Raw genomic sequence first — 14,734 nt, 5'->3', positions numbered from 1 at the left:
ACGCTTGTCAGAGTTTCTGCGTAGGCTAGAAAAGACACTCAGTAAAGCAATTCAGGGAGGTAGTCTTCCACTGAGTGCAGCTACCAGAGCTAGGCTAGAACAGCTTATTAAAGGCACTACTGAGTCAGAGCTCATGTTGCTTCAGTTGAACTTAAGAGAAACACTTGCTGAAAGAGATTTGTGAAGAAGAAGAATGCGAAGCTGCTTGGCACAGTTTCAGAAAACCTGCTCCCCGACAGCATGTGTGTACAGTGCAGGTAGAGAGAGAGACAGAGTCCGACACTTGTCAGCAAACCGATCTCGGAGCTGAAATTCAAGAATTAAAAGCCAAGTTGAGCGAGCAAATGAGTAAGCTATCCCTGTCAGCAAATACTGATAGCTCTGCAAAAAAGTCCACGGAGAAGAAGAAAGGAAATAATGAGTCAAGCAATGAAATACAGTCACTAAGAAAAGAGGTTAACACACTAAAAGATCAGATAAGTGTGATGTCAGTAAACTCAAAACCAAACTCGAGAGACACCATTGAGTACCCCAGATATAAATCAGCTGTAAGCGCTAAACCTGCTCAGTCCAGAGGTCCGCACACCAAAGACTCTGCTGAACACTTCTGTTATAGATGTGGTGAAAATGGGCACATTGCGTCTAAATGCACTGCTCCGGAAAATGCCCAGAAAGTGATCAAAAAACTAATACGCCAAGTACGAGGGGCCACAGATGGAATCAAAGAGAGCGCAAAAGAGCGAGATGAGTGCATCGCCAGAATTAACAAAGTGGAAACCTTTGGCACAGACACTGGCTTACCTGAAGGTCTTGTGGGCCCGTCTTCAATTGCTACCATCAGAGTCAGTGACCTTCCTTGTGACGCTCTCATGGAATCTGGATCTACTGTGACCATCATCTTCCAGGACTGGTACAAAGAACATCTGTCCCACGTTCCCATACATCCCATTTCTCGTCTAGTCATTTGGGGATTATCAGACTCAGATTACCCCTACAGAGGTTATTACAGTTTTAAGTTAAGCAGGCTAGATTTCTGTTAATTTTGTATTAAAAATAAATTGTTGAATAATAATTTGTTTTGCACGTGTTCATATCACTCAAAAATATGCATCTAATGCAATTCAGGTTTGAGTCAAATAGTTCAAAAATAGTTTCACACACAAAAAAGGTTTCAGGGAGATGGCAACCCTTTGTGCATATGTTGTTCTGCATTTACAAAATAGAATACATTGACTCCCTTCAGTACGTTGTTGTAATTTCTTTATTTGTTATCGTGATTACGTTTATTCTCTGGCCCTTTAGTTTGCCTCAGTTTCATGAGCTGGCCCCAATTCCCAATTAATTGAATAGCCTTGATATAAAGTATTATATCAATATTATATAAAGACCCACTGATAGCAATTTGCAAAACGTGTTATACTGAAACTTCAAGAGGGGTGCATCTGCAAAGAATTTCTCCATGTGGGTTTTAATGTATCACCTGAAATCCAAACATCCAAGCAAGAAAGTTTCCCGGTGGTGATGCCAAGGCAGGGGTGCACAGTACGTCGATCGCGATTGACCGGTAGATCGCATGCCATTGGGGAAAAAAAATAAATAAATAAAAGTTTTGGATGTTAGTCTAATAATTTATCTGCTCTTCCTCCAAAACAAACAGCAAGACAAACGTTCATCTTCTTGTTTTGTTTTTTCACTTTTTACTGTGACATGCCCGTTCAGTGGCACACATCCACAGCCCAACTTCAATTAAGACTACCGTCTTTCTTACAGGGACAGCGCTATTTTTCTAAAGGTGCAGTGCACCAATTTTACTTAATAAAAATAAAAACAAATATGCTCAGTTGATCGATGCTGATTTCCAGCTGCAAAAGCTTCTGTTCCATTATTATTTAACGTACACGAGTGGAGTCAAGTTAAAAATTTTATTTTGAATTTTATTTTAGTTTATATTGTGCATTGTTGGAATGTGCTAAATAAATATTTTCATAATTTTGTAATTGATTTATTCTTTTAAACATTAATATTAATTTATGAAATTGCAATGCCTTGATGTTAGTGAGGTCAGTACACAGTCATAGCCATAAATACAATGGTGCTAATAATCGCCATAACAATTTCTTTCGGTGTTTCGGTTTCGGCCAAGCATTTTCATTTCGGTGCATCCCTAACAAAGACCTCATTGAAACTCTGTGGTGTTTAAACTCTGTCATCATTTATTAATTATTCAAGGAAACTTTATTAGAAGCACAAAAAACAGCAATGAAGAATGTAGAAGAAAAAACCTTTAGATGCCCACGTTGAGACTAACATAAAGTCCATCCATATGTTTTAATGGAAGAATAAACTGGTTATATTGAAGAAAACTCTTTACATCCATCAATATGTCCACATGATTAGATAAATTCAAGGCTCCAGGGAAAAACAAATCAACTCCAATACAACGATAGAACAAACAAATGCAAATAAGTTTTATATCAAAGTCAGAATCCTTGACTTTTATTCCTACTCACTAATTTAACGAGAACTAATAAAAGTTAAACACAAATGACAAAAACAGCAGCTTTATTCATCATGTGAAGCTTCAGCTTGAGACTAAAAGACACATTTTAACCAACTGTCCCTGAAGTGACTTCTGTCTATTTGACTTTAATCAACTCAGCAGTGGATCCAGAATCAAGAAGATAAAGTCCAGCATAGAGAGGCTGAGTGAATGTGGTCTGGACTCTGTGGAGGAGAGTCATGGTTTCAGAGACGCTGTAGAAAGACAGAATACCTGCTCTGTGATCCAGGTACACTCCTACTCTGGAGGAAACAGGACCTGAGACGTCAGTTATGACTTTGTTGTAGTAAAATATATAACTGTCTGTGATACAACGTAATGACCAAGATTTGTCATTGGATCCAAATTCACATTCATCTGAGCTCCCTGCTCTGCTGATATTCTTGTATGCGACTGCTACTTCAACTTCTCCTTCTCTCCACTCCACCTCCCAGTAACAACATCCAGTCAGACTCTCTCTACTCAGGACCTGCCACCAATCAGTAAATCTGTCTGGATGATCAGAGTAAGACTGTTGTTGATTCATTAATGTTACTTTTCTGTTCCCCTCAGATAATAACAGCTCTGTGTGTGCTGTGTTTGGATCCAGTGTGATTTCACGTGAATATTTCAAGAATTCATCTCTGGTCTTTGGCTCTGGTTGTGGCAGTGAAACATCCACTTCAGTCACTGTCAGTGAGATGTTTGTCCATGTCTGTCTCAGAATGTCCTGTAGTTTCTCTCTGGTCTCTGTCACAGCTGCTTTCACGTCATCAAAGTACCTCAGAGGACGAATCTTGATGCTGGATGAGTGTGTAGACTCACTGGGTGGTGGCAGTGAGGGGTAGTTGTGTAGAAACTGGTTGTGATCCTCTGTGTTTAAGAGCTGCTTCAGCTCGGAGCCTTTCCTCTCCAGCTCAGTCATCTCCTGCTCCAGCTTCTCCTGAAGATCTTTGACTCGACTCTTTTCAGTTTCCTGCTGGGATCTGATCAGCTGCGTCACATCAGAGCTTGTTTTCTGGATGAGACGGATCATCTCAGTGAAGATCTCCTGACTGTCCTCCACTGTTTTATCAGCAGAGCCATTGATGGCCTTCAGCTCCTGTCCAAGCAGCTCCACATCTTTCTTTCTCTCCTGGATTCCCTGCAGGATTTTTTGTAGCATCACCTCCACCTCCTTCTGCTTCTCTCTCCTTTCTGCTGCAACCGAGACTGTTTCATGGCCTTTATGTTCATCCACAGAGCAGAGATAACAGATAGTCTGCTGATCAGTACGACAGAACATCTTCATCACCTCATCATGATGAGAGCAGATGTTCTCCTGGAGCTTCTTGGAGGGCTCCACCAGCTTGTGTTTCTTTAGTGGAGCTGCATCATAGTGAGGTTGGAGGTGTTTCTCACAGTAAGAGGCCGGACAGTTGAGACAGGACTTGAAGGCTTTCAGCTTCCTCCCAGTGCAGACATCACAGTCCACATCTTCAGGTCCAGCATAGCAGTGATCAGCTGGAGCAGCTTGGAGTCCAGTCTTCTTCAGCTGCTCCACTAACTCTGCTATGATGGTGTTTTTCTCCAGGACAGGCCTCGGTATGAAAGTCTTCCTGCACTGAGGGCAGCTGTAGATTCCCTTCTGGTCTTCTTCATCCCAGTGGCTTTTAATACAGTTCATGCAGTAGCTGTGTCCACAGGAAGTAGTCACAGGATCCTTCAGTAGATCCAGACAGATGGAACAAGAGAAGGTTTCTCTGTCCAGCTGAACTCCTTTCTGCTCCATTTCACCTCTCAGTGTCGACGACTGTGTGAGTTTCTGTTTGCTGGAAGTGAAACTAGTCTGAGCTCTGATCTGAACAACATGTGATTCTACAGTGAATGGAGCCTGTCAGCTCTCACACTTCACCACATGCTGGTTACACCCATCTTCAATGTAGAGATCTAAAGGGGAGGGAACAAGGAAACATGAGGAAATATGAGTGGAGCTGCTCCAGGAAGAGGGAGTGGTTATCAGACGTTGACTAATTCCAGGAAGAGAAACAGTTTAACCCTTTTTACAGCAGAGCACATTTAAAAACGTTGGTCAGCTAAATGTTTAGGTGGTAAAATGAGCTAAAACACAGTTTGATGACACATTTTCATGACTACTATAATTCACGTACATTCAATGAAACAGAGAAAATAACCACTGCAGTAGAAGTAAGAAAATCACAAACCCCTTCACTACATCCTTCCATGTGAGGAACACTCTACGAGACCAAGGCAGATTATAATCCAAGTCTACCACAAAGAGAAGGACATGAATGAATGCTCCAGATCTTTACCTGTTGATTGTAGTTTTCTTCTAGTTTCCTCCCTGTTGAAGTATTTCTAGATTATAAATATCTTCATGCGGAGTGAGACACCACTGAATAAACTCTAAGGATTGTTAAACATGGCCATCGTAGAGTTAAACTAAAGACTTCTTCCTCCTTCCTTGTTGTTGTCGTCAGTGTTTCCTGACGTCAGTACAGCTGCATCAGAACTGGTGCTTCATGGGAAATGCAGTTCTCCTGCTGCACAGTCTTCAAATGTCCAGGACTATTTATTTGACATAAATAAATTGTTCATTCTGTCCTCGCACTCATACAAGGACTTCTACTGAATACAAACCCATGGACCTCGTGTGCGTTTTGTCGTCAGCAGCTGGAGAAGGAAGGTGACGAGCTGATGGACTTCTTCTGAGAGGACAGAGAGACGTTCAGGCTGGAAAAATCTGCCAATGGGGTAAGAAAACTTTACTAGGTTAGAATTCTTAAAACTAGACAAAAAACCTAGAATTTGAGCAAACTGAGCTCACTACAAGCAATGCAATATATTTATTTAAGACAGAGTGACTTAAAATGAGAAACTTAGTCTCTTAATTAGCTGACTATTAGAATTTATATCTTGAAATAAGATTAATAACTAGCAAAAAGACTCTTAAAATGAGCATTTTATTCTCTGAATTGAGATGACTTTTATAATTGATAGCTTGAAGTTATTTTAATAACTAGCCAAAACAGTTTAAAACAAGACACAATATCTTAAAACAGCACAATAAAAATAAGTTCATTTGTCTCAAATTAAGGCACCAGAAGCATCTTGTTTTCAGCATTTCTTTCTTTATTGAGTCATTTTAATCAACTTCATTCAACACTGCAAAAACAGCCACTCAGAGGTAACAGAGGCTATAACCTCATTATCTTTGGTAACATTTAACCAGACAGAACATGGTAGTCAAGGCAAAGAAATACTTTGCATCAACAAAAATAGACAGCAAGCCTTCAGTATATGTGTAAAACTTATAAAAAAAACACAGGGGCTTAAGTTTTGTACCCCACCCCCAAGCCTGAACAGGTCTATTTCTTAATGAAAGCATTCCACTCTGCCATGGCTCTTTTGTACGAGCCTGTGGTGTCTCGCTGGTGGACATTGTCCTGTAACACTTGTGTCTGAATGACAGAGAGAAGGGTCGCCACACACTTAGGACAGGTGAGATGCAGGGTGTAGTAATAACCCGTCAGATACAGCAAACCTTCACCGAGCTCTTCTTTGGCAAATGTAGTGACAGGAGTGTTTCCAACTGCCAGAAGACAGCGGGACCCATCAAAGACCAGAACAGGGCTGAAGAGAGTTCTCTTCTGGAGGTCGATGGCTGGCTCTTCTGTCGGCTGAAGAAGAAAACAAAAAACACAAGTTTCTTCAGGGTCCACTGAAAAACTGAAAAACTGCTTGGGCAAGTGAACTGAGATGTTTTAACACCATTGTGTACATCTACAGCTCTGGAACAAAATAAGAGACCACTGCAAAATGATCAGTTTTGCTGGTTTTGGCTATTTATAGGTATGTGTTTGAGTAAAATGAACATTTTTGTTTCGTTCTATAAAGTGCTGACAACATTTCTCTCAAATTTGAAATTAAAATATTTCCATTTAGAGCATTTATTGGCAGAAAATGACGACTGGTCAAAATAACAAAAAAGATTTAAAAGCGTTTTCAGACCTCGAATAATGCAAAGAAAACATGTTCAGTTTAGAAATCATTATTGGTGGGATCATCTCAATCTTTAATCACAGCAGTGGTTTTTACAATCTTCCTCATGAAATAAGATTTGGTTGAGGTGATCAGCTGATCAGTGTCTCAGCAAGTAGAATGAGGAGGCTTGTGTTGGAGTCGAACAAACACTGGAATGGACTGGCTGCCATAGATGTAGAGACGCTGGTTTAAGAAACATTTGTGGGAGTGGTCTCTTCATTTTCTCCAGAGCTGTATATATGTATATATATGTATATACATCTATGAACACAACCATACTGACATGTGGTCTATTAAAACGGATCATTTTCTGCTCTAAAGACAGGAAAGAATATGAAAAGAACTTGTGGCTCAGTCACTGTTTAAAGAGTGTGTGCCACTAAACACTTGGGAAATGTTAGAGGATTAATTCTTATGAACAAACTCACCTGAAGGACATGAAGCAACGCCTCACTGGCCTGTCCCATCTTCTTAGGCGGCGCAGACTGTGAGGGGAAGAGTGAGGGTAGCGCCCTGAACAAGGCCATGTTGGATTCCACTAGAACAGAATAAATCAAGTTTTAGTTCATTCTGTTATCATTTAATCAGTGTTATGCATTGACAGCATCTCTATTAATTGTGTCTGTTGAGACAGCTCCATTTATTAAAGACAGCAAAGTTACTTACCTGCACCCAGGCTCATGGGCGGCTTCAACACTTTCCTCCAAACACCATTAAACTGCACCATGGAGCACAAGTCGGCCCATCTCTTCTTTATTTCATTCATGAACTTGCCGTTGTCCTTATCCAGAATCCGCCGCAGCTCATCCATCACCTGCAATAATGCAAATAATAAGTGTTAAAAACTCTGTGGAGAAGCCAAAAACAACAAGTGCATACATGATGAAGCTCTTTGCACTTGAGACACACGAGGGACTCACAGGAGGGAGAACACAGGAGGACAAGACATGGAACTTCAAAATAAAACAGGACATGGACAAGGAAGTGGAGACAAACCATGGCACAACTTCTGTTGTGCTGGGTATTTTTTTTTTTTTAGAAAAAAATAACAAGTAGGTAAAAACTCACCTCTTGGCTAATAAGAGCCCACAGTTGTTTCCTCCTGAGAAAGTTCTCTGGCCCAGGACAAAGGTCTCTTAAATCATCCAGACTGAGGGGGTGGAGTAAGGCCTCATCTATGCTGGCAGCTGTAAACAAAGCCAAGTCATTAACAAACCTTTTACAATTAAAAACCAGATATCATTTTTACCTATAAATTTAGCACTAATCAACTTGACAAGGTAAATAAAGTCCAATTGCAGCGTCTGTGCTATTCCATCTACTATCTAAGAATAAATCTAAATAAATAAACAGACACTTGGAGTTTTGAGATAGCAAAATAGCTGAATTACATTTTGTTTCTGACATCAGTATCATCATGCATAATCAATAATTCAGTGATAATACACATCAATATTATGTAGCACATGCAGCAGCACCTAAACACACCATTTAGAACCGAAACAGTAGCATCATCCAGTTCCTCCATGATGTTAAGGCCTTTTTAGTTGCTCCTGGAAGGCACCAAAAAACATCCCAAGTCATGGACAGGTAAAGTTGGATCACTCTAGATCAGGGGTCGCCAACACGGTGCCCGCGGGCACCTGGTCGCCCGCAGGGACCATGTGAGTCCCCGCAGGGACCATGTGAGTCCCCGCATGGGATGTTCTAAAAATAGCACTTGTCGCCATCGAGCGCCTCTAAAAATGTTATTTAATTGTGTCGCTGTTCTCTTTATATCAATAACACTTGCATTACTGTAGAGTTGAACATGGTATTATTTAATATAAAATTATAAGTAATGTTTTATGTATATATGAACTCTGACCTCGTCTGATGTCAAAGTTCAATGTCACGCGCAAGACAAACCGCCATCCTTGTTACACAATTTATATGTTTTTCCAAAAAAAGAACGAACCCTACTCTTGATCTCAAACTATATGGGCAGCAAATTAAGCAAGTTGATAGTATAAGATATTTGAGGGTATGGTTTGACGTTAAGCTGAATTTTAAAATACACATTCAGAAAATGATTGATAAGTGCAAAACAGGTATAAATATACTGAAGTGTTTAGCAGGGTTTAGCTGGGGAGCATCAGGTCTGTCCCTGAAAAGGATTTATACTGCACTGGTTCGCTCTGTTTTTGACTATGGAAGCATAGTTTATAGTTCAACAGTTAAAACATCAATACAAGAACTAGATTACAGGCAAAGGCACTTCGTATATGTTGTGGTGCGTTTAGGACAACACCAGTTCCATCACTACAAGTGGAAGTAGGAGAAATGCCTTTAGACCTCAGGCGATTAAAACCATCAATCGCCATCACGCAGTTTTGGGTGGCATGGGAATAGGCAGGCTAAGGAGATGGAAATTGACATCACTGAGTGTTGCAAAACTGTCAGTAGACCAACAATCCCACCGTGGATGTTTTGTTCTCCCAGGGTAGATCTGGAGGCTAAGAACATAATGAAGTCAGGGCTATATCTAAACGTTCAGCAATATATAGATATAATGTATGATGACGCAGTTCAGATTTTCACAGACGCATCAAAAGATCAGGATGGGAAAACAGGGGTTGCACTCCACATTTCAAAATACAATGTTAATATTAAAAAAAGGACAACAGACCATCTGGCCATTTTTACAGCAGAGATGTTAGCAATAATTCTGGCTCTACAGTGGGTGGAAGAAGTAAAACCCAGTAAGGCGGTAATTTGTTCAGATTCAATGTCCTCACTTGCATGCATTCAGAGTGGAAAGTCTACATGTAGACAGGGTCTACTAGATGAAATTAATCAACTCATTTTTAAAATAAACCAACAGAGCAAAAGCGTAGGATTTTTATGGGTCCCTGCACATAGGGGAGTGGAGGGGAACGAGAAGGCAGACACACTGGCAAAGGAAGCTGTTACTTCAGAACTGGTTGAGCTGGATATTGCATTAAGCAGGTCAGAAATGAAAAGTATTATTAAGGACAAAATCAACAGAATGTGGCAAGAGAGATGGGATAAGGAGGGCGGCACAGTGGGGAGGTGGTTAGCACTGATGCCTCACAGCAAGAAGGTCACCGGTTCGAATCCATGTGTGGAGTTTCTGTGTGGAGTTTGCATGTTCTCCCTGTGTCTGCGTGGGTTCTCTCTGGGTACTCCAGCTTCCTCCCACCATCCAAAGACATGCTGGTTAGGTTAATTGGTGAATCTAAATTGCCCGTAGGTGTGGATGTGAGTGTGAATGGTTGTCTGTCTCTGTGTGTGGCCCTGCGATGGACTGGCGACCTGTCCAGGGTGTACCCCTGCCTCTCGCCCGATGACAGCTGGGATAGGCTCCAGCAGACCCCCGTGACCCTTAACAGGACTAAACGGGTTTAGAAGATGGATGGATGGAGATGGGATAAGGAGGGAAAAGGCAGACACCTGTATAACACACACAAAGAGGTAACAGCTAGTAAAATCAGTGGATTGGAAAGGCAGGAGGAAACATGGTTAACCAGATTGACAGATATTGATGAGACGTCGGTAGATTTTCGCTCATTTAATACCGTTCCATTCAACATCCACCAACACCGTAAGAGCTGTTCATTGAACAAAAAATATATACAAATCAATATAACTACATAAATCACAGACACAATCACAATCACTACAACATCAGAAGATAAAATAAAAGATACCTTGTTGCCATTTTGACAGGGCGCTCAAAAATATTTACATCAATTTACAAAGTACACTCCTTTCTTCCCTTTTTGTGTACTCTTATCCGTCCACTTTTCTCCGTCACCTCCGTAGCCATGACAACATACACGAACATTCGACACAACACAGAACTATGATTATGTATTGCAAATAAAACCATATATTGCTTCCAAGTCTTTTACAATAGGGAAACACCAGACTGGAGTATGCACACACTGTGGAGCAACAGAAAACGTAAAACACATAGCTAAAGACTGCACACAATATTCCAGAGAGAGGGAAAAGATGAAGAGAGCGGTAAAGAAAGACTTAACAATAGGAAACTAATTGAGTACAGCCTGCACACAGTCCACAGTGAGGGCTGTTATAGCTTTCCTTAAAGAAACCCAACTAGCAAGTAGAATTTAAATTTTATTTTATTTTTATTTATTTATTCGTTTTTTTCTTTGTTAAATTGGGTATAAAATAGCATCCCATTGGGTCACTCCTCAGCCCGGAAGATGGCGGTAGTGCACTAAGCATGCAAACTGCCAATAAACATTACAGAAGAAGAAGAAGAAGAAGAAGAAGAAGAAGAAGAAGCAGCCATCTTTGTTTTTACCGATGTATGGAAGCGGCCGCGGCTCCGTTGAGGAGCTAGATGAGGGTCTAACAACAGAAAGACATGGAGGTAAAGCTAAAGAAAACGAATCATGTTGTGGGACGTCCCAGTGAGTGGGAAGAAGCGTTATTTTTTACCACAGTAAAAGAAGCGTGCGTATATCTCATTTATGGGGTTACTGTGGCAACGGCAAAGCGGCCCAATGAGGAGAGACACTTCAGTTCAGGACGTGTCCCGCTAGCTTCCATGCTAACTGCTAACTCCCCGCCTGGCAGCGCACTACGGGCGGGAAAAGGCTGTGAGTTAAAGACAGTGTCTTTACATGAGGCCGGCGAAGAAGTCAAAAGACGTAAGGGAAGCATCATTTAGCTAAACGGATGTTTTTAGTGAAACGCCATGGCGACGTTAAACGTAAATATTGAACTAAAATGTGAAGAAGGATTTGTTCTAAAAGTCTAACTAGGGTTGCTACCCGTCCCGTAAAATACGGAATCGTCCAACACGGGACGCGATTTGTTCCGTGTTTCCATAAATGTCCAAAACACATGTCTGTCTCACACACATCAACACTAAATCTAACAATAATGGTCAATGGTTTTACCAGAAGATGACAGTTCATGGGCATAGCCTATTTTATTACACTACTGTGGTTTGATTGGTTGTTTAGGACAGTGGTGTCAAACCCAATCAGCGGAGCTAACCACGGGGCTAAGTTAGCATGCTAATGCTAATACCGTGTTAAACATGTTGCTGTTATTTGGCTAACGGTCACTTTCAGTGTGTCTGTATGTTAGCATGTATGCTAACAGACTGGTGTTTAGCTGCAGTGGTGTTGTCATTTATAGTCAGTTTTCTGTTAGCCGTGTGTGCTAACTGTCTGCTAACTGGTACAGCGTTACTGCGTCTCTGTGTCAGGATCTCCGTTAACATATTTTAGTATTTAGTGCTCTAATGCTTGTAGCAGAGCGACGCGCTGCCGTACCGATATGCTGAGAGGTTGCCAAGGCAACCATGAGACTGACGAGTTTGTCAATAAAGTTGGGAGGAGGAGCTAAATGACGTAGCTGTCTGACGCACGTGAAACACCTGCGGGTCAGTTGTGATAGATCTAAATATTATCTACCCTGATACAGTTATGGGCCTTGAGTTTGACATGTGTGGTTTATGAATGATCATTTATTTAATATACAGTAGAATTAGACAATATAAATATTATATATGGTCATTTAAAAAAACTAATCATACTAATAGATTAACAGTTAATAAATAAATAAACCTGTATATATTTTAGTTCATTGGTACAGATTTCATTAAAGATTTAATTATCCGTCATCAGTTTGACGTTTAATTACCTGTTAATGTTCTTTAAAGGAAATAAAGTTATAAAAGAAATGGATTTGAATTGATTTAACCCTGACCTAAGATTTATCTACAACCTTCTTTCTTAATTATTCTTTAACCTTAAACCATCTTATTCCATCCTCCCTGTCAGTATCACAAAGACCTCATTGAAACTCTGTGGTGTTTAAACTCTGTCAACTTTTATTAATTATTCAAGGAAACTTTATTAGAAGCACAAAAAAACAGCAACGAAGAATGTAGAAGAAAAAACCTTTAGATGCCCACGCTGAGACTAACATAAAGTCCATCCATATGTTTTAATGGAAGAATAAACTGGTTATATTGAAGAAAACTCTTTACATCAATCAATATGTCCACATGATTAGATAAATTCAAGGCTCCAGGGCAAAACAAATCAACTCCAATACAACGATAGAACAAACAAATGCAAATAAGTTTTATATCAAAGTCAAAATCCTTGACTTTTATTCCTACTCACTAATTTAACTAGAACTAATAAAAGTTAAACACAAATGACAAAAACAGCAGCTTTATTCATCATGTGAAGCTTCAGCTTGAGACTAAAAGACACATTTTAACCAACTGTCCCTGAAGTGACTTCTGTCTATTTGACTTTAATCAACTCAGCAGTGGATCCAGAATCAAGACCAAGTCCAGCATAGAGAGGCTGAGTGAATGTGGTCTGGACTCTGTGGAGGAGAGTCATGGTTTCAGAGACGCTGTAGAAAGACAGAATACCTGCTCTGTGATCCAGGTACACTCCTACTCTGGAGGAAACAGGACCTGAGACGACAGATGAGACTTTGTTGTAGTAAAATCTATAACTGTTTGTGGAACAATATAATGACCACGATTTGTCATTGTATCCAAATCCACATTCATCTGACCACCCTGCTCTGCTGATATTCTTGTATGCGACTGATACACCAACTCTTCCTATCCACTCCACCTCCCAGTAACAACGTCCAGTCAGACTCTCTCTACTCAGGACCTGACTCCAACCAATGAATCTGTCTGGATGATCAGAATAAGACTGTTGTTGTTTCATTCTTGTTACTTTTCTGTTCCCCTCAGATAATAACAGCCCTGTATTTGCTGTGTTTGGATCCAGTGTGATTTCACGTGAATATTTCAAGAATTCATCTCTGGTCTTTGGCTCTGGTTGTGGCAGTAAAACATCCACTTCAGTCACTGTCAGTGAGATGTTTGTCCATTTCTCTCTCAGAATGTCCTGTAGTTTCTCTCTGGTCTCTGTCACAGCTGCTTTCACGTCATCAAAGTACCTCAGAGGACGAATCTTGATGCTGGATGAGTGTGTAGACTCACTGGGTGGTGGCAGTGAGGGGTAGTTGTGTAGAAACTGGTTGTGATCCTCTGTGTTTAAGAGCTGCTTCAGCTCGGAGCCTTTCCTCTCCAGCTCAGTCATCTCCTGCTCCAGCTTCTCCTGAAGATCTTTGACTCGACTCTTTTCAGTTTCCTGCTGGGATCTGACCAGCTGCGTCACATCAGAGCTTGTTTTCTGGAGGAGACGGATCATCTCAGTGAAGATCTCCTGACTGTCCTCCACTGTTTTATCAGCAGAGCCATTGATGGCCTTCAGCTCCTGTCCAAGCAGCTCCACATCTTTCTTTCTCTCCTGGATTCCCTGCAGGATTTTTTGTAGCATCACCTCCACCTCCTTCTGCTTCTCTCTCCTTTCTGCTGCAGCTGAGACTGTTTCATGGCCTTTATGTTCATCCATTAAACAGAGATAACAGATACTCTGCTGATCAGTACGACAGAACATCTTCATCACCTCATCATGACGAGAGCAGATGTTCTCCTGGAGCTTCTTGGAGGGCTCCACCAGCTTGTGTTTCTTGAATGGAGCTGCATCATAGTGAGGTTGGAGGTGTTCCTCACAGTAAGAGGCCAGACAGACCAGACAGGACTTCAAGGCTTTCAGCTTCCTCCCAGTGCAGACATCACAGGTCACATCTTCAGGTCCAGCATAGCAGTGATCAGCTGGAGCAGCTTGGAGTCCAGTCTTCTTCAGCTGCTCCACTAACTCTGCTAACATGGTGTTTTTCTCCAGGACAGGCCTCGGTGTGAAAGTCTTCCTGCACTGAGGGCAGCTGTAGATTCCCTTCTGGTCTTCTTCATCCCAGTGGCTTTTAATACAGTTCATGCAGTAGCTGTGTCCACAGGAAGTAGTCACAGGATCCTTCAGTAGATCCAGACAGATGGAACAAGAGAAGGTTTCTCTGTCCAGCTGAACTCCTTTCTGCTCCATTTCACCTCTCAGTGTCGATGACTGTGTGAGTTTCTGTTTGTTAGAAGTGAAACTAGTCTGAGCTCTGATCTGAACAACATGTGATTCTACAGTGAATGGAGCCTGTCAGCTCTCACACTTCACCACATGCTGGTTACACCCATCTTCAATGTAGAGATCTAAAGGGGAGGGAACAAGGAAACAT

The 14,734-nt window shown here is 41.1% G+C and overlaps 1 protein-coding gene across 1 annotated transcript; it reads right to left on the bottom strand.

Annotated features, from left to right (window-relative positions):
• Positions 1-2,600: 2,600 nt before the first annotated feature.
• On the bottom strand, positions 2,601-14,700 carry LOC311492084 (uncharacterized protein). The gene is made up of 6 exons (XM_084550236.1): positions 12,892-14,700; positions 7,250-7,397; positions 7,012-7,121; positions 6,084-6,219; positions 5,180-5,247; positions 2,601-4,355 (listed from the first exon to the last, which is right to left on the bottom strand). Exons 1-6 carry the CDS (start codon positions 14,548-14,550, stop codon positions 2,637-2,639), a joined length of 3,840 nt encoding a protein of 1,279 aa, XP_084406362.1. The 5' UTR covers positions 14,551-14,700; the 3' UTR covers positions 2,601-2,636.
• Between the last annotated feature and the right edge of the window lie 34 nt (positions 14,701-14,734).

This window comes from Chelon labrosus, assembly GCF_963514085.1.
Source record: "Chelon labrosus genome assembly, chromosome: 1".
Taxonomy (NCBI): Eukaryota; Metazoa; Chordata; class Actinopteri; order Mugiliformes; family Mugilidae; genus Chelon; species Chelon labrosus.
The sequence above is the reverse complement of the archived record's forward strand: the minus strand, read 5'-3'. Positions and strand labels throughout refer to the sequence as shown.

Excerpts from the sequence above, each read along its gene's own strand:
- LOC311492084 (XM_084550236.1), bottom strand. The coding sequence starts at position 14,550 with ATGGAGCAGAAAGGAGTTCAGCTGGACAGAGAAACCTTCTCTTGTTCC. Across the intron at positions 7,398-12,891 it reads CCACTGCTGAGTTGATTAAA|GTGATGGATGAGCTGCGGCG; the intron begins GTCAAATAGACA and ends GCATTATTGCAG. Across the intron at positions 5,248-6,083 it reads CAAAGAAGAGCTCGGTGAAG|AAGAAGTCCATCAGCTCGTC; the intron begins GTTTGCTGTATC and ends CTGTCCTCTCAG.